The sequence below is a fragment of the Anomalospiza imberbis genome, chromosome 2 (genome assembly GCF_031753505.1).
Source record: "Anomalospiza imberbis isolate Cuckoo-Finch-1a 21T00152 chromosome 2, ASM3175350v1, whole genome shotgun sequence".
Taxonomy (NCBI): domain Eukaryota; kingdom Metazoa; phylum Chordata; class Aves; order Passeriformes; family Viduidae; genus Anomalospiza; species Anomalospiza imberbis.
In genome coordinates this window covers 112,547,341-112,571,995 of record NC_089682.1, presented here as the reverse complement: position 1 = coordinate 112,571,995, position 24,655 = coordinate 112,547,341, and the positions used below count along the sequence as shown (strand labels likewise).

General features: G+C 40.5%; 1 protein-coding gene across 2 annotated transcripts in view; it reads right to left on the bottom strand.

The window, feature by feature from the left end:
- Window positions 1-24,655, bottom strand: part of DHRSX (dehydrogenase/reductase X-linked) — a 166,498-nt gene that overhangs the window by 41,497 nt on the left and 100,346 nt on the right. For both annotated transcript variants that reach the window (XM_068182606.1, XM_068182607.1), the window contains 2 exons: window positions 20,184-20,285; window positions 6,557-6,764 (listed from right to left, as the gene is read on the bottom strand). In XM_068182606.1, the coding sequence (XP_068038707.1) occupies window positions 6,557-6,764; window positions 20,184-20,285 (310 nt within the window). The remainder of the gene's footprint in view (window positions 1-6,556; window positions 6,765-20,183; window positions 20,286-24,655) is intronic.

Genomic DNA, 24,655 nt, shown 5'->3' with positions numbered 1-24,655 from the left:
TTGGAATAATTACCCAGGACCAGAACTCCAAACTTTTAAGGTTCATTCAGCCTTAATGAGTCTTTTTGCTGACAGAAAGATGTTAAACTAACCTTCCCCTCTCAAGGGCAACAAGCTCTCTCTCCACTCCCAGTTCTCCAAGTCTCTTTTGCCCTCTCTATCATATGAATGCAATACATTAACTTACAAGTTACCACAGAGCCATCTTGCCTCTCTGGAAAACAGCACATCTGTGAGAGCCACTGTCCTGAATGCCATGCAGAGCTGGCTTCTCCCACCCAACCCGTGCTGCAGGGAGAGGCTGGGCAGCAGGAGCACCCATATCTCACATACTTCCCAGTATGCTGTGATTTTGAACTAGTTGTGGAACTTCATGTCCTATTAAACCAATAACCATTATTAACAATCCTTTGTTAAGAATATTATTTATTTTAGACAAAAAGGAATTTAACATTGTGACAACAAAATAGCTACACTCAATATCCCCAAATACATGTAAGTCTGACATTAGCTTTAGTGTTTAACAGTGTTACACTCTGTTATTGTTCTCCAGAAGTCGGTCCACCCTAAAAGCATTTTGATTAGACAGAATGAAAATACATTGATGAACATAAAATGAAAATTTTCTGAAGCTGGCATCCTGACTTAAATGTTTCTTTGTCATTGGTTGCAGGAACGGACGAGAATGGATAAAACACTTGATGCATTTAAGCTAAAACTCTGTCTTTTGAATTGATGAATTGGTCTGCTGATACAGTAGCCCATTTATTTTTTAAATTAACTTATAGAATTTGAGATGTGTGCCTTGCCCTGTACACTCATTTTCCAGGCCAGTCAATTTTTGCAATTAATGCTAATCATTGCAAACACAAGGGATCATTTTGCAAAGCAGCAAATCCTTTTGCATTTATACAGAAAATATTTGGCAAAGAAGGACTTCTGTGTGGAGTAAGCATTTAAATACTTATCATCTAACTCTATACAGGAAAACTTGATAACCTACTGCAGGAAGGACATGTCTAAATGAATAAAGCACTGTACTGCAGTTGGCATTTGGTCTTGTGAAGGCAACATGACTTATCTTGCAAATAGAACCAGAATATACAACAGAAGACATCATGCAGAAGCTGCTTAAACAGCAGAACTCAAACAGAACCATATATTCCATGAGTGAAATAAAACCTGTGATAATATGTATCTATCTAATTATCTAGAACAATCTTTTATGATTACTATTTCTGTATTCTTCCCAGCATTTTATTGAAAAACAGTCCAGTGACACAGCTCTTTATATGTTATTATGAAAGACTTCTGTACTGGTTAAATTGGATTTACAAAAAAGGGGTAATAATGAAAATCTCTCCTACTTCCTTTTACACATTTTCCTTTATTATATAAAAAAATAGAAATATACCCAACAGTGCTATGCTACTACTATGCTACACCAGCTTCATGTTTGTTTTTGCTTGAATTTAAGATGTTATACTTCCAGTTCTTCCAATCAGAGACAATTAATAAACTTTAAGTGAGAGATCAACCATGAAAAGGCACTGAAGGAACTAATTGGGTGTTTAAAAAATAGAAGCCTCTCGTTGGAAAAGAATGTTGACTCATCAAACCATTCTTAGTAAAAAAAAATCTATTTTACACAAATGTCCAGCTTAAAAAAAAATGGAGAAAAAAAAGAATAAGTAATTTGAAACTGATATAGACACTTGAAAAGGATGGTTTAGAAATTAAAGGTTGGGAGTTTCAGTTTTATTCTCATACTTCAAAATCTGAACACCAATGTACTCATAGGGATAATTAAAAATAAATTTTAAAAATTATTTTAGAACACTGAAATCAAATGTTTTGGCTTCAGAAATAGATAAATATTTTCCGAAAGTAATTCATCATCTTAATTTTAGTTGCTGTTCATGGAAAATATTGTCCAAAATTTCAGTAATGCTGATGGAAAAAAAATCCTCAACTTTCTGCCCAAACTTAATACAAAATTTTTAACCAACAAACATCACATACATGGAAGAAGATAAGATGAAGGACACCCCACATCCAAGACTAGGAGATCTCCAGAGAATTTGCTAGACAGATTTTCCCATCAGTACCTAACACTTCCTGTTACAGTTCTTTGTGAACTGCCTAACAGAGGAGATGAACTGGAGCTTCCTGGTCTCTCCAGAATCTTCCTATGTCTAGGGCAGAACTGTTTATCCTATTTTACACCAGCTAGGACACACATGTGGCAGCTGGGAATTTTGCAATTCTTTTCATTTCACTTCTATTGTCTCTGACATGATTCATGCACTAGGGCTACAGGGAAAAATACAGAAATTATATCTAATATATTATATTCAGCTTGGAGAGTTTCAAAAAAAATCAGCTCCTTCTGCAGTTGGAAAGCAGAGGAAAGGGAGCAGAAAAGTGTGACTAACTGTTCTTGAATATACAAGAGATGTGAACCAGAAAAGGAGCTGTGTTACTGTGGCTGGGGAGTTCACAGATCTGTGATTCACAGCATTACAGGGCCCATTTGGTATGCAAAAAGAGAGGATGATGAAAGGAATAGTTAGTCATGGAGAAAAAGCTAGACAAAACACACAAAGATGCTAACCCCTGGGAAAGAAGCATATTCAAGTGTGATCCACAGCCTGGGAAAGAGAATATGGTCTTTTTTGTCTTTATTTTCCTAAAAATACTTTCTTACTTTGGTAGGTAGAGCACTCAAAGGAGTGTCCTACACCTCAGCCATGAAAGAGCACCATGAACTCCAGTGCACTGCTCAAGCTTATCTCAACCCAAGTGGATGGTACACTATCCTCCAAGCTTTTTGCTAAAACCAGACAGCCATATTCTCCCATGACTGTACTTTTTTTCTCCTCTCAGTTTAGAAAGTATAATTTAAGGCAGACAAAAGAGGAAAGAAGGCCATGTTAGCTGTGCTGCTGGAGCTCACTGTGTACTAGCCTCTGCATGGAATTGCTGAAATCACCACTGTGGAAATGCTTGCAGATAGGTTGTGTTTCTCTTAAACTTTCACCTCCCTGAAAACAGTCGTGTTCAAAGTAGGGATGAAGGAGAATGATTTGCCTTAGGGATCCCCTTGTCGACTCATGTGATTGCTGTTGAAAATGGTCTGGATCTAAAAGACCACAAAGGCGTTTGATGTTCTTCATATATATCCTTCAGCAAAAGAACTGGGAGAACAGTCAGTGCTCTTGTGCGTGTGCATTTGCATTTTCAATAACACACATGAAACAAGCTGTGCCTTGCCTGTTTGGAACAAGCTCTATCCTGCCTTGGTGTACCCATGCCATGTCTCTTCCACTGGTGTGTGTGTGAAGAGGAGGGGCAGGAAGGGGGAGAGATGGCATTCATAGGGAAGAGATAGGAGAGGGGCTAGGGGGAAAAGATAAGAGGCAGATAAATACAGAGGAGGAGATAAACTGGTGGGTAGAAATAAGACATCCTCAAAGGAAGAAAAAATAGGGAGGAAAAAGGCAATTTAAACAAAAAAAGCTCAAAAGACAAAGATGAAGAAGAAGGCAAGCATGAAGAAAGAGACAATGAAGGAAAGAAAATAATGCAAAATGCAAAAAGACAAAATTAAATTAACCATCCCACTGAAAAGAGCTAACCAGAACAACATGGAATAAATGAGGTTCGTAAAATGGCAGGAAATGAACTAAAGAGGAAACATGGAGGACAGTAACACCAGCTTCAATTAACACTGCTCCTGGGACAGGCCTTCCAGCAATTGTTATGCAGTTGCCCTGTGGTCGCTGATATGGATGATGTCTGGTTTGAGATCAGATCTCTCGGCAGCAAGTACAAGCAATGAGGAGAAATGGCCACAAATGTGACCGCCACCCCAGAGTCTCCTGGGTGGAAGAAGGATCCCACAGAAAAGTCTGTGGTAAAGCAGAGAACTGAAACTCAGTTTACTGTCTCCTTTAAGTCAAGACAAGTCTTCTGCCCTTCCTTCTCTGCCATGCTTGATGGATGAATCCCTGCTCCAGTATTATCACTCACCTCTAGTCAGGACACTAGCCCTACTAGCATCCAGGAAAAATGGGACAAGAGGATGGTAAATAATTCAGCCTGCTGCCAGCAGTAACTTCCCCAGCACAGGGTACAGCCCCCTTTCTCCAGTAATGACTCCAGATGGCTTTTGCTGCTTTCCTGCTAGGTTAGTACTACCAGCCAATCTGGGAACATACACCCAAGTAGTAAAATTAATTATGGCCAACTGGCGCAACTCAAAATAAAGGAAAAAAAAAAAAAAAGTAGAAAATGATTAGATGATTTCCCATGATTAGAATGATTTCCCAGTCACACAAGCAGCAAAAATGAGACATGGCATCACCAGGAAACTGTTCACCATGGGTGTCTTTACCACATTCATTAAATCTCCTGAATGTTGCTCTGAATCACAAGGCATCTCCAGGGCCCTGTGGAGTAGGCAATGCCTGGGTATGATTACCTCCCCAGCAGTCCTCCTGCTAAACCCCCTGTTCACGCTGTAGGGACACACCCAAACACACAAGAGATCTCACTGGTATTTACAGCACTGTTTATGGTGATGTCAAACTATTTGCCTGAGTGGGGCTTATTGGCGGGCTAAAAAAAAATACCGAGGAGCATCTTTTTACACCTGAACCAAGGAAAGGTTTGGACCTGAATTTGCAGCCCACTCTGGGTTTCACCAGTGTGCATATGTGCAGGTACCACTGCTACCTCTGAATGATTCAGAGCATCTGTGTGCGAATGAGCAGGCAAAATCAGTCATCTTTTACAGTCCTTCTTACATCAATAATGTTGAAATGTAAAGGACATGAAAGCTGCAGGTAAATCTCACCGGTATGTTATTATTCTATCAAACTAGTCATGTTCTTGCTCAACCATAACTTTCCAAACCAAAACATTTCTGGTTCCTTCAAAATATGAGTTAATAATGACAAATCAAAGATAGCGATGATCCTAAATTAAAGAGGCACAATACAAGGCCTTGCTATAATCAAGGAAACAACTGTTATCTAGACACATAGAACAGTCACATTTAATTCTGCATTCTGCACTTTAGCCCAGTGAAATACGAATCCCCTTAGCCCCCTCACATGGTGCCATCCAGCACATGGCCATCAGAAACAATGACTACATATATCAAGTGAAGAGTAAGGGTAATTTCCTGTGGTTGTTTTACAAGCAAGAGATTAAATTGTGACTACCCTGCAGAGGTTTAAACAATGGCTTGTAATAAAACTGATGCCATAATATGTAATCAGAAGGTTTGACATGCCTAATGCAGCATTCATATGTAAAATGTCTGCAGCGGAAACATCCCAGCCCTCTAATTTAAGTCTTTGTTCAGAAATGCAACCTTGGGCCAGGTACCTGTGATCATCTGCTGAAGTCCCTGTCAAAGAATGGAGACAGATTTTCATGGAAATGACACAGAAGTCAGACTGGCTCCATGCAGGCAGAAGCTCTCTGGAGCCCACAGGAAGGGGGAAGGCAAGCTCTGCTTGAGCCTGTTAGTAAGCACATAATTGCCACACGACTGCATGGGGAAATTTTGAAATTTATCTCAGTTATCCTGCCTGTTTCTCCGCTAACTAAACCACTCCACGCGGTTCCTGTATGATATCACAGACATTTACTGCATCATTTGATGTCTTCCTAATGTTAGAAATATCCCACAGACACTCACCCACAATTTTCCTAAATGAAAGCAGGAGGTCAGAAGTCATCCGTGCATTTAAGCCCGTTTTACTGGATTAAAAACCCAGGGCGGCCACAGTCTGGGTCTCCATAAGCTCCTGGGGAAGGTGACACGGACACGAGCCAGGGTCTAGCGCCGGCAGTGAACCGCCAGGCTGACCCAGGCGTGGGAGGGCAGGGACCACGGGGTCGCACAGGGACGGGCAGGACGACACAGCCTGGGCCGGGGGCGGCGAGGGGAGCCGCGGGCGGAGAGCGGCACGCCAGGAGCAGAGCAGGACAAGGCGGAGGCAGAGGAGCTGCGGGCCGGCTGCAGAGCTGCGGGCGGCAGAGGGCCGGCGCGGCAGCCGGGCAGGAAGGGCCAGCTGCCGCCCAGAGCCCAGGCAGCATCCCTGCTGGCGGTGCTGAGCTCATCTGAGAGCTCTGTGCACGCATCCTCTCGGGGACGAGGTCCATTAGCATCCACCCAAGCCATTTCAAAACATCCCGGTTACGGAGCGTCTCTCTCTCTCTCGTTAGGTAGTGGCGAGTCCAGGCGCCGCATGCACCGCAAGCATCACCGCAGTATAAGCATCAGAAAGCAAAGTGAGGTGTTCAAAGTCCAGAATAAAAGACGCCGTTCAGAATTTATAAATTATTTGTGTCTTTGGCTTAAGGCTGCAAGCTTTGATCAAATGTTAACTATAATAAGCAAGTGCTTGAGAAGCACCATAAACTGTATTAAAAAAAAAAAAAAAAGGCAACAAAACCCCATCTCATAGTCAGTAGCAATTCTCTTGTATTTTAATCTACACAAGATTACTAAAATCAGCGAATACCAAAAAGGGATCGGTACCTGCTTTGTAAGTCGTTTAGGTGCAATTTGCCTACATAATGGGTGGCTGATGAGACAGTGATGATCCTAGCGTTGTGACTGTGCGTTCCTGATTGCTTCAGCGTATCCAAGAGGAGGTTAGTCAACAGGAAGTGCCCCAAGTAGTTCAAGCCGAAGTGCTCCTCAAACCCATCCTCCGTCTTCCTTTCAGGGACCAGCATCACCCCAGCTGGAGGAAAAAGTAGAGGTAAAACCTGTTGATTTATTTCAGAGGAGCAGCAATCTCTAGAAGGAGTACGGATCTCCGGCTGCAGAGGGTAAACATAGCATTCAGAGCAGTGAGTGACTGGTGCTAGCATGTAAAGTCGACACTGATTGATTCCTGACAAGAAAAATGTCTAAACCCTCACTTTGGTTTCTTTATCCAGATAACATGCTGATTGACTCTCTCTCCCTCCCTGCTGGACTGTGAGTCCATTTGTGAAAAGTGTTTTCAAGAGGTGGGAGCTGGGCGATCCCAGCAACATTCCCTCCATCAAAGCTCTGAGCAGTGGAGACAAGACCAGGCTAAGCAGCAAACCTGCCCTCCCAGCCAGCTTTCTCCTGGGTCCTGGCTGGAGTTTAAAGCTCTGGTGAGTCTACAGCTGAAATCTGCAACTTCTCTCTCACTGGTGTGGCTGAGAACAGATGTAGTAAATTTACCCAATATATCTTAATTACCATGCTTACAAGCAGCTGCATATTGAAATTAGGTTTTCAATGCTTATTTTGGCAATATTTTTGCATAAATTTCCACAAACCACAATTTTCAAACTCAGTGTCTAAAATAAGTATCCACATCCCCATCATGCGATGTTGATTTCAGCATCTTGCAGAGAATTCTGAGCTCATGCATAAATTATATCATGTATTGAGGCTGTGTGACAGATAGTTACCCTGCTCGGTCATAGCATTAACTTGAATGCTATAAATTTTTCTTACTTTATTAAAATTTAATTACTGTACCAGTGGACATGACCTTTGTCATTTAAATGTAGATGGACATAACTCATGGAGAATCCTGTTATAGGATGCTTCTCTCTAACACCCATAAATATGATGTAGCAGAAAGGCCTCCTCTGCACACAAGACATGAGAGAGTGTCAGCTTAATCCTCATGCTACTTCATGTGCCCACTAAAAAGCCTTTAACATCCCATTTCCTGATGTCAGCCTGACCTGACGATTGCACATTAAATGACCATTTTAAATTGCACGTGCTGTGCATCTGCGTTGTTGCTTTGGGGGTTCCTGCCACCTGACAGCCCTGCTTTGTTGCTTCCTCTTGGGCCAAAGGAGAGATATTTTTGGAATCTTTTTTAGTATGGAAAACACCCATAGGGATTCACCTATGGCTTCCTGCTTTTTAATGGAGCAACTGGAGAAGAAGTGAAAGGGGAAGAAACTCAAGAAGTCCACAAAGAAAACAAAAAGGTTGGGTGGAACACAGCATACCTGCAAATGGAAAACTTAAGACTGAACATGAGCGATGCTGACTGGTGGTACAGTGAAAGAAACACAACACAAATTACATGATGAGGCTCCACAAAAACTTTGATTTGCATCTCCCTATGTCATTTACTTCTGTAAACTCTGTATAATCACATCTGTAACAGTGGCTGGGACTGAGAACTGCTGTGAATGTTATGGACAGATGCAAATGCGACACAAGCCCAGCTGTGACTTTTTCTTGTTTTCTGGGAAGCAGGAAAGGATGGGAATGGCTTGGGGATGGAACAAACCCTAAGCTCCCAGACTAAGTCTCAGCCTGCTACAGTGCAAGTTTTAGCACAGACAAAGCACAGCATGAGCTGTTGGAGGGCACATGGAAACATTGCTGCACCTCTGAGCACCAGGGCTAGTACAAGGAAAAAATTTGCATATCTCTGAGGCTATCATGCCCTCCAAAGCTCTGACACTTGGAAAAGGTGAAAGGCAGCAATTTGCCAGAGTTCTGTTTGCAGCAACACAGGTAAAATACAAGCCCGAGAAAGGCAGCCAATATAAAAGAGCCCTGGCACAGCAACACTGATCTGCATGCCAAATGCTGCTTCTGCATCTGCTGGGATTGCTGCAGGGCTTGAAACAGGACCCCTCCATGCACGGACACACTTCTGTCGGTTGAGTCAGATGGACGGATGGAGAAATTTGTCCTGTGTCAGACAGAAGTGTGTTCGGCAGCTGCTACAGCCATTCAGCTTTGCATCATGAACAGCAGGCAAACCCAGGGAGGCAAACCCAGGGAGGCTGCCATCGCTTACATTAGCCCCGAGGATGCCTGTGCCACTGCAACTTCACCCTCGACCTCCAGAGAGGCACAGGATTTCAAGAACACATAGAGGCTTTGCCCTCTACCCCAATTAGTCTCCACCATCTGTGCTCTACATCCTGGAAGTAAAAAAAAAAAAAAACAAAACAAAACAACAGATCTGAGCTCAGGTCAGGAGACAGAAAAAATTTCACTTATGCATTGCACAACTGTAAAGATACATGCTCATTCTTCCAAAGCATCCCCTGAATAGAAATTCTGGTCAAGTCTTTGAGCAGGCACAATCACCTCTGCCTGCATCTGATGCTACTACAATTCCCTTTCTGTCTTCAAGAGCTGCTCAAATAATGTTAAGCCAAAGCACCTTTGAACGACTTTTTTTTTTTGTTGTTTTTTTAAAGGCTCCCATCTTTCAGGTAGTTCATATCAAGGCTGTCAAAAAAATCTTGCCCTGTAGTCTGAGGGCAGTTTCTCTTATTTGAGGAAAAGCCATTTTTAATTTACTGAAAGTGAGCATACAAAGGAATACCCAACAGGCAACTGAACCTGTCTCCTTCCTTAACAAAAGGGAAAACCTTGTAAGTGTAGCAGCAAGCTCTTTTTCTTAAATTATTAACTACCTAACATTCAGTAGATACTAAAAGTGGCATGCTATTGATTTTCTCCTGTCCAGCTTTACTTAAGGGTCCCAAATGTTAACTCAAAAATGAAAGCTGGTTCTACTTTTAATTCTTTGAATTGATCCAATACTACTCAAAACATTAACAAATGCCTTATCTTTTCACTGTAAACTAAGAATGACTGTGCTTTTTCTTCCAATATGGAATCCAAATAACTCAGTATCTTTCTGTTTTTAATTATCAATAGTCAGCCTTATAATTTTTCAGAGTGTATGTGAAATTGGAAGGGGCAGCATGCAAACAATTAATGCCAAACACCTCAGTTCTGATATAACCTTCTTATATGTTTTCCCCTTGATTTAGCTGGATTGTCTCCAGAAGATTCAGTTTTAAAATATCACTGATAATATCATGGCATAAGTAATTAATTAATAAGTAAACTGAACATAAGCTTCTACTTTTGTAATTGATTAGCTGTTGCTGAAATATTCTGACAAAAGACTGATAGTATGGGAACAAAAACTGACTAAACAAAACATGGATGTGTGATTTTGCAGAGGTAGTAATACATTAGAATAAGGAAAATATTTTTCTGCAGAACTATGCTGAACAACTGTTCTTATAGATATAGTAATACATTCCAGTATGATGCAGCTCTGCATTTATTGTAATATGTTCAAATTATACACATTTTTAATTAGATTTAATGAATAACAAAAATATATTATTTTTCCATTCTATGATGAGGCAATCAATAATTGTATTTCTCACTCAAAGAATGAATACACTTCAAGAGAGCTGTCTTTGTAATCAGGAATTTATGATGATTTTCTATAAAAGTTTGTAATGAAACTCTTGGTTTCTGATCCATCTTATGTAATTTAAAGAACAAAATGGATCTGATACTGCACGTAGCATAACAAAAAATTTTATATTAGTTGTAAATATTATAGGCCATACTGCAGACATACCCCATTTTAATTGAATTATACAGGAGAATTTGCACTATGCTTGCTCATACTGCAGATGATGACAAATATTGCTCTAACTCCCATACCTCCCACTGCAAAGACGTCCTCCATCTCCATTATAAAATGTGTTTTAAGAGCTATAAAAATACAAGTATTTCACTCATCTGGGTTTATTTACAGTGAGCTACTTGGAGATTTTTAAAGTCAGTGCTCTCAAACTCACTACAAAAGAAAAATTTTAAATCTCTTTTTCAAGTACAGAATAACATGTCTGCCTTCCCAGCCAGGCTCACAGGAGAGGGGTTGGAGGCAGATCCCCCTCACACAAGTTCTTTTATCTCCAGACAGCCAAAGGCTGGGCAGATAAAGTAATAGGTCAGCCACAAACACACAAAACACCTTCACAGCAGGAGAGGAACCTTTATAATCACATTCACCCAATTCTTGCTATTTACAAGGAAGAGACACATATTTTACCAAAAAGATTCCCAAGGGGAAAAATTAGGAGACAGTTACTTCCAGTAAAAGCACAAAGCCCTTCCTCCATACAGGCTTTGCACTGTCTGAGCTGATGCCTTTAGCAGCATTTCCAACCTCACGAGGGCATCCACACAGGGCAGTGCACCCCTGCTTCACAGAACGTCAGAACTGCTCTGTTCTGCACACCCATGCAATGAAACACCTCTGGGTGTATCTACATGTAAAATAGCATAGCCCACTTCTCACCTGAACAGAAGAACCATACAGCAGCCCTTAGCCCTGGCTAAGCTGCCTGTACCAGACTGCTTGTTCCACCTTGTTCCATTGGGCTGTGCAATCCCAGAGTACACCTGCCCCGTGGCTTTCTCCTGGCTAGTGAGCAACAAGAACATAAAATGCCTTATTGTAAGAATTGCTCCCAGAAGTGCTTACTGGAGGCACAGCTGTGCCCACATGACCGCTTTTTACAGGTACTGCTTCTTACTGCCTCGTCCGGGCTGAAGAGCAATGGATTTACAGCACTGCTCTAAAAGCTGTGACACGGCTGCTTTCTAAGCCACATCCCTAATCCAGAGACCAGTGCTACAGGTAGGCCACATGCTTCTTGGTATCCCAGGAATGTGTTCTGAATCTCAGCAGGACCACACATAGAAGCCAGATTAACAGTGCATGAGAACTGAAAAGATAAAAATCTTAACTGTTTAGAAGAAAAATACAAAAACACAGGTGAAACTTGGTGCAGATTCCCAATGTTACTGTCTTCCTCCCTGTCTCCCCAGAGGGAGCTCAGACTCTTGCATTTCCTAATGTATTTTTGAGTTTTTATATGTGTATATGCAATTTTCCAAAGCCAAATGGGAGGAAAATGAAGCAAAGCAAGGACTTTTACCCTATGGTATAACAATGACACCTGGATGACACACAGATACCACACCAATGCATTTGACCTTTGGGGAGATGCAGACACCTGTTAGTCTGTCTGGCATCACTGCTGGAACAATGCCCTGTGCATGGACCTTTCCTGGAAGGTACTGGCCACTGTGAAAACAGGTTTGATAAAGGAAAGGGACCAAGCCTGGGCTTGTGGAGAAGAACTATCTCCAGAGGATTGGGTCTCTCCTGCCTCATCCCAACACAACTTCTCCATAAGAGTTTGCCAGAGCCTCTGCTCCAGCACTGAACAAGTTCCCATGGGCTCTCACCTCCAGCTCTCTACCCTCAAGATGCTCTGCACCACCCATTGCCTTTTCTGATTAACTTTCCTGACAGCTTCCCCAGTTCCCTGTGCCAGGCAAAATGCATGGCCATGGTGAACCAAAGACAGTGTTCTGCTTCCCAGCCTCCCCTCCTCCCTTACCACCACAATCCAGTAATCCCTTGCTGATCTCATCAAGGAACTGCATGTGTTCAGGAAGGAGGGGAGAGGCTCAGCTCCAGACATACATATCAGCTCCATCTACCTCTCTGCTTCCCCGTAAACAGTAAGTTTCTTCTCTTACCCAGCCACTGTAGCTCCTTTGTGTCTCAATCCCACATCACACACCTGCAAGCATCTGCCTGTCACACAGCTGGCTCACCCTACCCTCCCTGCTGAGGCTGATGCTTGTTTCCTCCTGGAGCCATGATCAGGGCCTCTGAGGCTTCTCCCAGCTTTTCCATCCCTGCTTCAGTATCAACCAGATGTAACTAAGTTACAAGTGTCCCCCCCCATCGAGCAGGAGAGAGGTTCCAATTCCTTCTCCACCAGAGTGATAATTCTCATCTCTGTTAAATATCAGTAAACTTGCAAGTAAGAGATCTGTCAAGAGTGCCTTCATAGAGAAAAGATTCAATCACTTAGTACCCAACACAGACTCCAGTCCTCAAGGACTTGATCCTTGTGAATTATATGGTGTCTACACATTTCCAGCCTCTGACTGAGACATCTCCTACAGTTCAGACGTGCCTAATGACTCCATCCTCACTACCCACCCCAGCTCACCATCAGTACTTGCTCTCTTATTAATTTTCTGATATTTAACAAGAATATATGCTATGTGCTTAGTTTAATTCTCTATAAAAGTATTTTAATCAGAAAATTCAGATGTTTTGCAATCAAGGTTTCTGTCATACCGATGGTTCCCAGCTAACTGTCCTGTTCCTCCCACCCATCAACTATTCACAGTTTATTTTTCATGGGACAGCAACTTTTCACAGAGATCATGGAAGACTGAGGCTACCAGTCTGGACAGTGGAGAGACTGGAGGAGCCTGAAATGAGACCCAGTGCCCATCTCCACCCAGCTCAGAGGCAGCCAGGAAGAGCAGATAGGATGCTGGTGCCCAGTCTCAGTGCTGGTGCATTTGCCTGCACGCAGCAACTCCCACCATGGCTAAGGGTTGTGATTTGGGCAGAAAGACTTTCTCAGGCTTGACTTGGGACATACTTGGTGTAGGCAAAATATTCAGAGAGGAACACATAAAAGGTGGCTCACAAAGTGCAGTGCTTAGCAGGCTTCTGACTTGACCCATCAGGGGAATATTCCATATGTGGCAAAAGATGCAGCCACCACTGACACAAAGGCAAGATCTTGTCTGCATTCAATTCCTCTCTGTGTGATAATGCCATGGCCTTTATGAAAAGCCTTGCCATAATTTCTGACATTAAAAAAAAAAAAAAAAACAAAAACTCCCAAGATGTTTGTCTAATCATTGCTGGAAACAGATAAACTGTTCTATCTGGTATTACAAAATAAAATAAAGAAAAAAAAGTCAGCCCTAAGGCAAATAATTGGCATGGAAACTCTTAGCCCAAACACTAAAGTTTGGCAAAGTAGTAAGGAATTGAAAACTGAGTAATGTCTGCTGCTGGTGCTCCCAGACCCACCTATAATGTTCACAAGGGAGACGTGCACTGTATTAACTGCGCCAAAGAAGATAAAACAATGTGTCTTTCCAGAAAAAAAAATCAGTTCTTAGTTTCTCAGTACGTTAAAGAGAAGAATAGCAAAAAATACAGACAATCCACATTCAAGGACTGTGAGAACAACAACCAAATCTTGGTAGGTTCAGAACATGACCAAACTGGCTGTAATACCTCCGTAAGAACAGATTCACATTCTGAATCAAGGTCACACTGTTACACGTGAACACAGCACAAGCTAGATCCTTGGAAAATGTGTCAGTTAAAAAAAGTAAATACATTCCATAACCAAGGTTTGATTTTACACTAAAATAAATCAGAGCATTCCTAATTAGGTCTGGTTCAAAAAAAAAAAAAAAAAAACAAACGCTGTGTTTCCTAAAAATATGATCAGTAACTGTTTGGTTATTTGAATTGGTACAACGGTGAGTTAGCCCACTCACAATCAGAAAATAGGAAAGTCAGTCACAGCTTTCTAATTCAATAGGATATTCTCTCAGAAGTAAAATATCTCAGTTTGCAATTTGTATAAAAATATTTTTACCTAAAAGCTATGAAAGGATTAAGTAAAAATAAAACACGGCTCACTCCTGCCTTTCAGAAAAGCCAATGGCAAATGTTCCACACACTTAAGTAGAACTGGTTGGGTTTCCTAATCCATCAATAGCTGAATTTTGTATCTGTCTTCCACTGATAAAATGTTCACATTCAAGACATAAAAGCAAATGGGTCAAAAACCTGCAGCATGTGGAGCCTGAGATATTTCCCCTGTCACAAAGTGTTTGATATCACAGACAGAAAAAAAAAAAGCTTTGGAAATAATCAGAAAGATAATATCAAACAAAAGTCAGGATTTTCATGAATGAAATCCTTACTCTTTGAAAGCCAGAAGAGTCTAAGGTTACCCTCTAACTTATTAGTTCTTCCAATAAAAAATAAACCTTTTATAGGAAATCTGACATTTTCTTATAAGATACATATAATTCTGGCAGACAAAAGTGCTATCCAAGTATAACAAAATCTCTAGCTGACAACTGCTGCTAAAAGTCCATACGCCAGATAAACATGGGCATTGCACAGCCCTCATTTGCTGTGAATGAGCCAGGCTGGATACTGCCAGCAGTGTCATGGTGCTCTGACACATGTGCCCAGACAAGTTACTCACTATACTCAAGGCATCTAATACCTGTGAAGAGAAGTGTGTGAGCAGCCAGCCAGCCTCCCCACAGTCAGCTCTCCTAAAAGATCATCTCTTCTGAAAAATCTGAGAAGATGGCACCTGTCATGCACTGAACTTCATAAAAAAATAAATATGGCTCTGGGAGCCTCTTCTCATTTTAGAACATGTTAACACTGTATGTTAAGGTCCTTATAAATCTTCCTCATGAATTTTCCCACCATACATGGAAGATCCATTGTAAACCAATCCCTCCACCACCTCAAATTAGCTTTTCCAGGTAAAACCATTCCCAAAGGCCCAGCTCTCCCGTGATGTCTAGTACTTATCATCCATTACATGCAGGTAAAGGCTATTTACTCTTCTGCTCATCCCCTTCTCTTTTTGTCCCTATCCCTCTATAGCTTTTCCATCACAGCTTTGCTTGGATATTGCTCTAATTTTTCTTCGAGGAAGGATAAAGATGAAACATGATGTTGTAAGCAAGACACTGGAAGAACTTTAATGAGATATCATATCCTGAGTTCACCACAGCTTTCCTGTGTGGCTGGAAGAGAAGCATTAATTTCAATGAAATCCAAGTTTCACTGGAGTAACAGCAACCCTCCTCACTAACTTTCCCTCAAGGCCTTTTCCAGTGAATTTCCACATCTCTGAGGTTTCTTTCCTTTTCATCAGAGCAGTCAGTGTAGCCTGCAGCTGCTACAGGCAAGGGAGCTCTTACCTAATCCAGTGGGACAGTATCTTTTCATAGATCCTACTGTGATAATTTCAAACAATTTAACTATTAGTAAATTCAACTTATAAGTAGGTATGTATAGAATTGTTTGCATTTGATACATGCCCTTGTTCCCAGCCCTCAAATTTCACTTTTTTTCTGAAGATCTGATCCTGCAAATACTCAAATGCAGGAATAATTTAATATATGATCAACCATGACAGCATCTATGGGACTATTCAAAGCACTCCTGGCAAAGGATTATGGCTGACCTGCACGTGGCTGGATTGTGTGTAGGTAATGCAAGGAAATATATATATTCCATATACTCAGCTACTGATACAGCTTTTAAAGTGCTCTAGAAACTGAAGAGGCAAGCTTATACAGACTTATTCATTCTATCAAGAGACTGATAATTTCTCAGATGATACACAAAGTACCAAATATGATCATCTGAATTAGCTAGCAGTTCAGGAATATTGATTTTAAATTGGCTTAGATAGGCTTCAACCTGAAATATATTAACTGTAATCTGCCTGCAATAGGCTAATAATAGCCTGAAATCTCTAAACTGGCATTTTGTTGTTAATGAGTTAGACAGTGAATGTTTGGCATCCAGAGTTATTCTGGTGTCCCCAAATATCTTGTGATTTTTGTGTTGGCTCTGTTGGTTTCAAGATCATTAGGTACTGTAAACAACATACAGGCAAACACATTAACTACAATGTGCTATGAAAGAGTTCTAGCACACAGAGGAAATGACTGCCTTCAAGGCTAGAAAAAAAATATCTCTGGCATGAAACAGTGACTGCTAGTCATGGAATTTTACAAAGTATTTTAGTATCTGTCCCTTTTTCAACCACAAGAAGACAGCAGACTGACTAATGCATTTTAACAGCAATGCCATTTTTAGGAATATATTAAATAATTAACACTAATGTACATGCTGTAATTTGCTAAATGTTTTTCAGCTGTACAGAGACACAGTTCTTTCCAAAACAAAACTAAAAATTAGCACCCAAATGCTAATTATCAGCCTAGAAGACACATTCTTCTGACCTTCTGTCAGATAAAGCTTTCTTCACTGCTTGTGCTGCATCCCTCTTTCTGTGGCTTACAGTTCAACCATTTAGCTCACTTCTTGTTTTCTACAGAAAATGAATTTGTTTTCTATGTCATAGCATTTTTCTCTTTTTAGCATTAGCACATTATATTTTTTAAAAAGTTTATATAATACTCTATTTGCGTTTTTAATATGTTTTGTTTATTTTAAAAACCAAGAGCTGAGCCTGCACATTACTGATGCAGAAAGCATAGTAATGGAAAAACAAGCCCTTATTTGTCAGCTGAAATAATGCGTGCATTCAACCAAATTTTTCCTTTTAAATTAGAAATTAGAAAGTTAAATGTACATGCTAAAATAACCTATAACAAAAAGAGGAGGTGACTATTGCTCTAATCTCCATTTAGCTGGATACCTAAACCATGATTATTTTGGGACCTGGATGTTTAGCTCTAGGAGAATACTTTGAAACTCAGGATTTTAGTATTAATTTAATTTCCAACTAAATCCTTGAGTTAGGTAAGGGATAGAGAGCAAGTGATGAAGAGACATTTAAAAAAAAAATCACCAGTGACCTTAAAAACTGCTGAATTTTATAACAATCTTAGGTCAGACATGTAGTATTGATTAATTATTTAGGACAGTAATTCACATTAAAAGGAATTTACATTCTCTTGTCTTTAATAATATTTTAATGTTAATTTCATAGCTTGCATTCTTGTAAAATGTTGGAACTTTCATCAAGTCATCTTCAAATGTTTGCCTTTTTGGCTTTTGACATGTTTGCACAAGTCCTCAATGAATATCATACATCTTCACATGCATACGGGATACATATCCATGGAGATAATATGTGGAAAGTTCACTAACATATACACATGATTATATCCATCAATTTAAAAGATTTAGATTTGAGGAATTAAATAATACTAGTATATAGTGCAAAAAATTCAGTGTAACAGTTCTTGCATTTTTACACTAAATGTAACAGAAGAGTACGGCCCTGATAATAAAATGCTTGATCCTATGAAGGTAGAAATAAAAAAATTTACTAGCTTGCTGACAGTTTGATTCAGAAGTCATGGGATGCATATGAAGTCTGATTTTCAAAACCTATGGGAAAGGCAGTGGAACGGGCAACTGTGATGAGGCTTTTGAGAGAGTAGTGCTTCCAGCTCTGCAGCCCATGATGGCCTGAATCTTCCTCCTTAGTGCATTGAAACAAACAAACAAACAAAAAAGAGGAAAGAGGAAGGGAAAGGGGAAAAAAAAAAAGCCAACCAGATAGCCCAAATGTCAGAGCATTGTCTTGATTGTGCTCAGTACTGGTGGTTTTTGCATCAGGCCACTTCTCTATAAGGTATGTCCATTTTCCTCTTATGTAGCAAGGAAACATTTGGGCTTTCACTATGAAACAAAAGTTACTAGTGAAAGTGCACTTTCGCTAGTAACAAAACTAAATGTTACAGATTATTTACAAAAGCAAATAAAAAGGACCATAAAAAAAAAAAGAAAAAATATGCGGGAAAGAGCATTCAGAAGTAGAGTCCTTGCTAGGCAATGGCCAGAGACTAACCTAATTCTCTGGTATTCTTTACCTGTGCTTTGGACATGATTCTGTTAAGACAAAAAAATGACTTGGACTATTCATTTCATTGTAGATTCTAAAAGGATTTTATCAAACAACAGATTTCTCTTGCCAACTGTATTTGGTAAAAAAGCATAAGTGAAATCAAATGGCTTTCTTGCAAGTTACATAGACTGAAGCAGGCAAATTTTAGTTTCAAACTCCATTCTTAAAAGAAGTTTTGAGCTCACACTCTTTGGTCTTATAACATATTAAGAACATTAGGAGATCCATTTTCATACAACTTTGTTTCTTGGATAAGAAAACACATTTAATTTTCATCCAACCCAATTCAGCAGCAGCTAGAGCAGGAAAAAATCCTATGTTGCAGAGGGCTTCCCAGTTGCTTCAGCCTCATAATTTTACCCCCAACTGGCCTCCCCCCTCAACAGCCCCTGCTGAAAATGCTGGCTTTGCTCATGCTGAAAACTAGTGCAGGGTAGGGGATGCCTGATGGGTACACACAATTAAAAACCCCTTTTCCCATAAAATGCTGTTTTTTCAAATAGCGTTGTTCGCATCTGTGTAGCAATTTTTATTCTGCATGTTTAAAAGTAAATCTGGAAAGACTTTGTAACTAGGCTTAAATACTCACTAATTAACTATAACTATAACTAGGCCTATATATCCACCTCTAATTATTGCATGATTAAAATAATAATGGTAGGCTTTTTTGACTAATCAAAGAAAAATGAATGTTTAACTGAACATTTCACAAATGTTTCATATCAATCAGCAAATAAAATACGCTTGAATTTTTATTGCAGTATTTACTTGTGTTATTGAGAGCTCTTTAAGGCATCAATGAATATAACAAACCCATTTATTTACAGCATATTTGCTCTCACTAGGATGGAAATATGCACAGGAAAACAGAAAATGTTCTCTGCGATGTCTTAATAGAAAAATATGTAAATAGTTGGGAAAACAAGAACAGCAGCATATAACAACAGCAAGCTTCTAAAAGAAACCTAAATTGTTGCTGGCAGGTTTTTCCTCTATTTGAATAGACAGGTGAAAATTCCCCTTTAGGACAGTGCATGCAGAGCATGCATGGTTTCTGAAAGAAAATTATTGTACAGGCTGACTTCCAAAAATACTGTGGCTACAATACAAGATTAGATAGCAATATGTTAATAACAAATCCCTAAAAATAATTAGATTCATTTGATAATTGTATGAATGCAAGATAAATATTGTCCTTTTATTTGTGCTCTGACCACTGAGGATGCAGTTTTATAAACAGCTTTCCAGTAGCACCTGGATCTATGCAGTGATTTCTCTGAGGCTGCTGGATTATTTGCCAGATTATATTTCAGATGGATTAAACCCCCAGCCAAGATCATCAATCACCCACAGTAAACAAGTGTTTATACAGGGACAAACATAAGGGGAGAAAAAGAAAATAAAGGTGAAAAGACAATTTTTCTACTGGCATAAAGTACAGCTTCTCTTTCCTTTCTTATTTTTCTTAGAGATGCTCAGATTCCTGTATAATTGCATTCTTTTTAGTCCTGGAGAGCTAAAAAATCACCGCAAAGGAACCAGACTTGCAATAACAACATGAGCAGGCGTGGCAATTGAAGTGTTCAGACTCCTCACTTAACAATCTCTCAAAAAAATGCAATTTAACTCTAGAAAGACATACCAGTTAATGCAGCCTTATGGTAACCTGCTGTATAGTTCAGATAATCTCTTTGAAATCTGAAGTGATAGACAAGACCTCCATTTGTCACATCTTCCCCTGCAGATATGTGAAAAAAAAACCAAACACCAGAACTCACCATTATTCACCAGGACATGGAGTGGACAATTCTTTGCTCTAAACTGCTGCACAAATTGCCGTATAGACTTCATGGAAGCCAAATCACAGTATAAAAACTCCACTGGGAGAGAAGAGGAGATAAAAACAGAGTTAAGTCAGTTACAATGATATAAAAACAGACATCAACGAGGACTCCTGTGATAACGTCACTACTAGAGTAAAAGTTTTAAAAACTTTTCAAAATCATGGGTGAAGCTGGTCTCAGGTTCTTCCTTTCTCCTTCTTCCCTTCATTTCTATTTTTAAAATATTGATTCTTCACAGAGCAAGTAGGGGAAAAGTGGCTGTCAGGAGGTGAAGGAGGGCATCAAATGAAGGAAATATGCACCAGCCCTACTGTTCTTGCTACTGCTACCATTTAGAGAGAGGAGCTACAGTGCTGCAGCACCGAGATGATCAGGACATGGCAGCTGGAAATCAAATGGGGAGAGGAGAAGACACATCAGACACTAAATTTTCCCTGTGTTCCTGGTGCAAATATGCTGTCCTTTGTTTTTTCCCAGATTATCTGCTAAGTACCTGTGGTTGGAATAGTTTATAAAACAAAGCTTTATTGCCAGTAGGAGAGACAAGCAGCAGCACACCCTGAACACAGCAACTCCACTGATCACTAAAAGCAAATAGAGCATTATTAGAAATGCCGTGGCTCCTATAGGCATCCAGGGACATTTGGTATCCAGGTCACCTGGGAGCAATAACCAGCCATGAAAATCCCATTTAAATGTGGGTAAGAGTCTTGCTGACCCTTGGCTTTGGCAATGGCAGTGGGATTTGAGAGGAACATAGCTCACATGGATATTGTGGGTGGCATCCTGCCTACGCTGCTGATGTCAGTCAAAGGGCAGGGTGGCAAGGGGCTGGAAATCTGACTGCACCAATGAGACTGCTCAAGGGGCAGGGTGTCGGTGTGTCAAAATATATTTGATACCAGTATATATTTATTGACAAGTAAGCACATATCAAACAGGTATCCATCCTCTTGTCCAAAGTGTTACTCAGCCATTGACCTGCACTAGAATGCTAGAAAATTAATTAGTCAAAATAAAAAATATTACTTAAATCCCCCAGAAGCTTTAAACCCATCAGATCTTAAAATTCTCCTACTACAGTTGTTCAGCTTTCAACCCCAGGCTCTCACATCACTGCCTCATCGATTGCCTTGCCTTGCATGAAGCCATGACCAGAGTTATGAGCCCCCAAGCTATTAAAAACAGGACCACACTCCCAGTACTAAAAGTGATTTCAGCATTTATTGTAATAAAAAAGAAAGGCCTAAAGCAAGGAAGCCCGCAGGCTGAGCAGGAGCATTCCCGTCGAGGATGCTGCAGCGCCAGAGCTGGGTCTTCTGAGCAGCAATGTCCCCGATGTTCCAGGTGGAGCAGCGGGGCTTCAGTGTGTCAGAAGCCCCCTTTTTATCCTGTTTTTTGTCCGTTTGGATCGGTTTCTTTTTGGATCCTTCATTTGCATGAAGCTTTAAGGTGCTTGATTGGCCCATTACAGTTCTGTCCAGGCTGGCTCGTTTCACTTGGGGGTGGTGCACTTTACTTAGGTGTATTATGGTACGTTGAGTACTGTATTTCTGACAACTACCCCTTTAAACCCCTTTTACCATAACCAAACTAACAGTCCATGCTTAACAACTATCAACTATTTCACAATAGTTTCTAACCTATTTTAAACAATTATGAAGTGAAAAGAAGACTGCCCCCTGCCAACAGCAGTAGCTGTCCCCACACAAACAATCCAAATTCTTTAGAAGCTCTACGAAGGGGAAAAGGAAAGAAAATTATGAACTTGTCCAACTGTTTTAGCCTTTTAAAAAGTATATATTGCATGCCAGGCTTTTGGTTTGTTTCAGCATTAGCTATGTTTTAAGGAAGAATATATGATGCTCTACCACAGGTATTAGTCTCTCTTCTGGTTTCCCACTTATCACTGTGGGAACCCGAGTCAGCCAACTGTTGTCAACTCCACCCTGCCAAGACACTAGGGCTCTGAGGTGGATTTGTTTGAACCTCCTCCATAAAGCTACTTTTCCAAGGAAGAGCAAAAGGTGTTTCAAATTGAGAAAGTCAAACAACACTGAGCAACCTTCTGTGACTAGGTCCATCAGAGAGAAAGGCAAAGGCTGTACAAAGCATCTCCCCCGGTTCACTGTGTCCTTGCAGGGTGAGCCCTTGCTGTCCTGTTTCGTTTCAGTGAGCTCCCAGATTTCCCAAGATGTGGCAACCTTTGCACAGATGCTCAGACTCCACGACGGTTTTGGCCACCACATCAAAGGACTGGGGTTTTAGAGGTTCACCATGTTTTTCCCCCCTCCCTGCTGCCCTCCCTCCTCCTGGCCTCAGGGCTGCTGCCCTGTGCTCCACAGGAAGGAACAGCCACCCCCTTCCCTGAAAATGGGTTTCCTCACCTCTTCTTATGAAATAATCAGCCTTTGAAAGAAGGGGAAATTAAAGAGATACAGGTCTTCAAAAATGCCTTTCTGATAGGAGGATTAAACTACTGGATAAATAGGCTCCAGTGCAGGCTGCAATAAGAGACCTTTCCTCTTCCTCTCCTCCCTGGTCCATCAGGGATGTTCAACCTGTCCCTACCAAGGCTCTGAGCTATAATGCCTCTTGAGCTATAATGCATGTCAGTACAGTAAGAGATTAAGAAGGCCTACAGGCACAACAACAAGACAGATAAAAAAGATATTCACAACTGTTATTTAATTTCTTTCCAGGAGAAGAGTTTCTTTAGTTCTCTTAATATGAAGCTTTAATAATCCTTATCTATTTGGAACCTAGACAGTATTAGTCCTCTGAAATTGTTTTAGTGAATGTATATAAATTATTCAGTGGCCTTTTTCATTAAAAAAAACCAAACAAGAATTCTTAGATTCCACTTATAGAGTAAATACATTTTTTTCCAAGTGGCTCTAAAGTAATACCATTTCAACAACACTGTCCCATGAATAGAAGTGGACAATTTCTTGATCTCTCTGCAGACCTTTAAGCACTCAGAAATTTTCTTTAATTTCACTGCACCTGGAGATGGTAAGGAAATGTAGAAGTTATTAACTTCTGTCAGTGTTGCTCAGGCCATCATTCCTCCTGTGGCCTAGCTGCTGTATAAAACCGCATGAATGGCACTGTAATTGCTCAGATATCCAAAACCTGGTCATAATAAATTATTAATAATTAGTGTGCAACAATGAGTGGAGTGAAGACCTAGATGAAGCTTTATCCTGACTCTGCTGTTGTTCTACTTCTTCAGGCAGCTCATCAAGGAAAGAGATTAGGGAAAGCATGATCCAGTTCTTAGGAGGCAGTCACACTGCCAATGGAGGAGTCACTTTCAATACAAAAATATTTATCTTGGTACAGGAGACATTAAGCCTTCATCAGCTGTGGTATTTTGTGGCACAATGCAGGTTCCAACCACTTCTCCATCACCAGTATGGACTCTGACAACATTATAGACTATTGGATCTACATATGCAAGAAAAGCAGACCTCTAAGGACATTCACTAATCTAATTTTTAATCTCTTTCCTTATCTGACCTTGCATTGCCAACAAGAATGGTGGTTAGACAATGTGTGCCAAGAGAGTGCTTTTTAGCCTGACCAACACAGACTCAGACTTCCTGATAATTAACTTTTTGCTGCAGCTGTCTGATCTCCCCTCCCTTAATTTTCCAGTTCTGCACAACAAATGTTGTCCTTCATTATGACTGTACAGTGCCCAGACTAATGGCACACTAGGCCAAGGCTATCATTACTAAACTTATTTACTTGCTTACTTGGGAAGCATGTCATCATTTTCAGTATTTGTAAAGCACGTGCCATCAAAAGATCAGAACATGCTTCAGAAAGGAGAACAAACAAACAAACCAACCCCCAAACTTTTCTTTCTGCTCACAGGGCCAGAGTCCTTGTTGGTGCTTATGCGTGCGTGGCGGCTCTTTGCCAGGGAGGCGGATCCGCTGGCGCAGCACCGCGCTGACCGAGGTGCGGTTCCCCTCGAGAAACTGTGCCAAAACGTGGCTCCAAGCCGTGTGCTGACTCATAGGCAGGGCCTTGAGCAGAAACTCAAGTTCCTTCTTCATCCCACGGTGATTTTTTTAAATCAGTGTACTGGAGGATTACTAATTGAGAAGCTAAGAACAATGGTAAGTTTTTAGACTATTTTGAAGAATGCACAAATATACTAAGCACAACAATTTTTTCGATGCCTTAGTTAATATAGACCAATGTTTAATAATGTGAGCAAATGACCAAACTGGATTGTGAACTAGGAATGTAACTAGAATTACTTCAGGAAAGCAAGAAGGCCAATGTTTTTCCATATAAGATAGGTATGAGCAAAAAGAAGATGTGCATTAACAGCAAGAAAACTGACGCATGCCAAAATTCTTGTCTTTTACCATAATAGTGGCCTTTCTGCT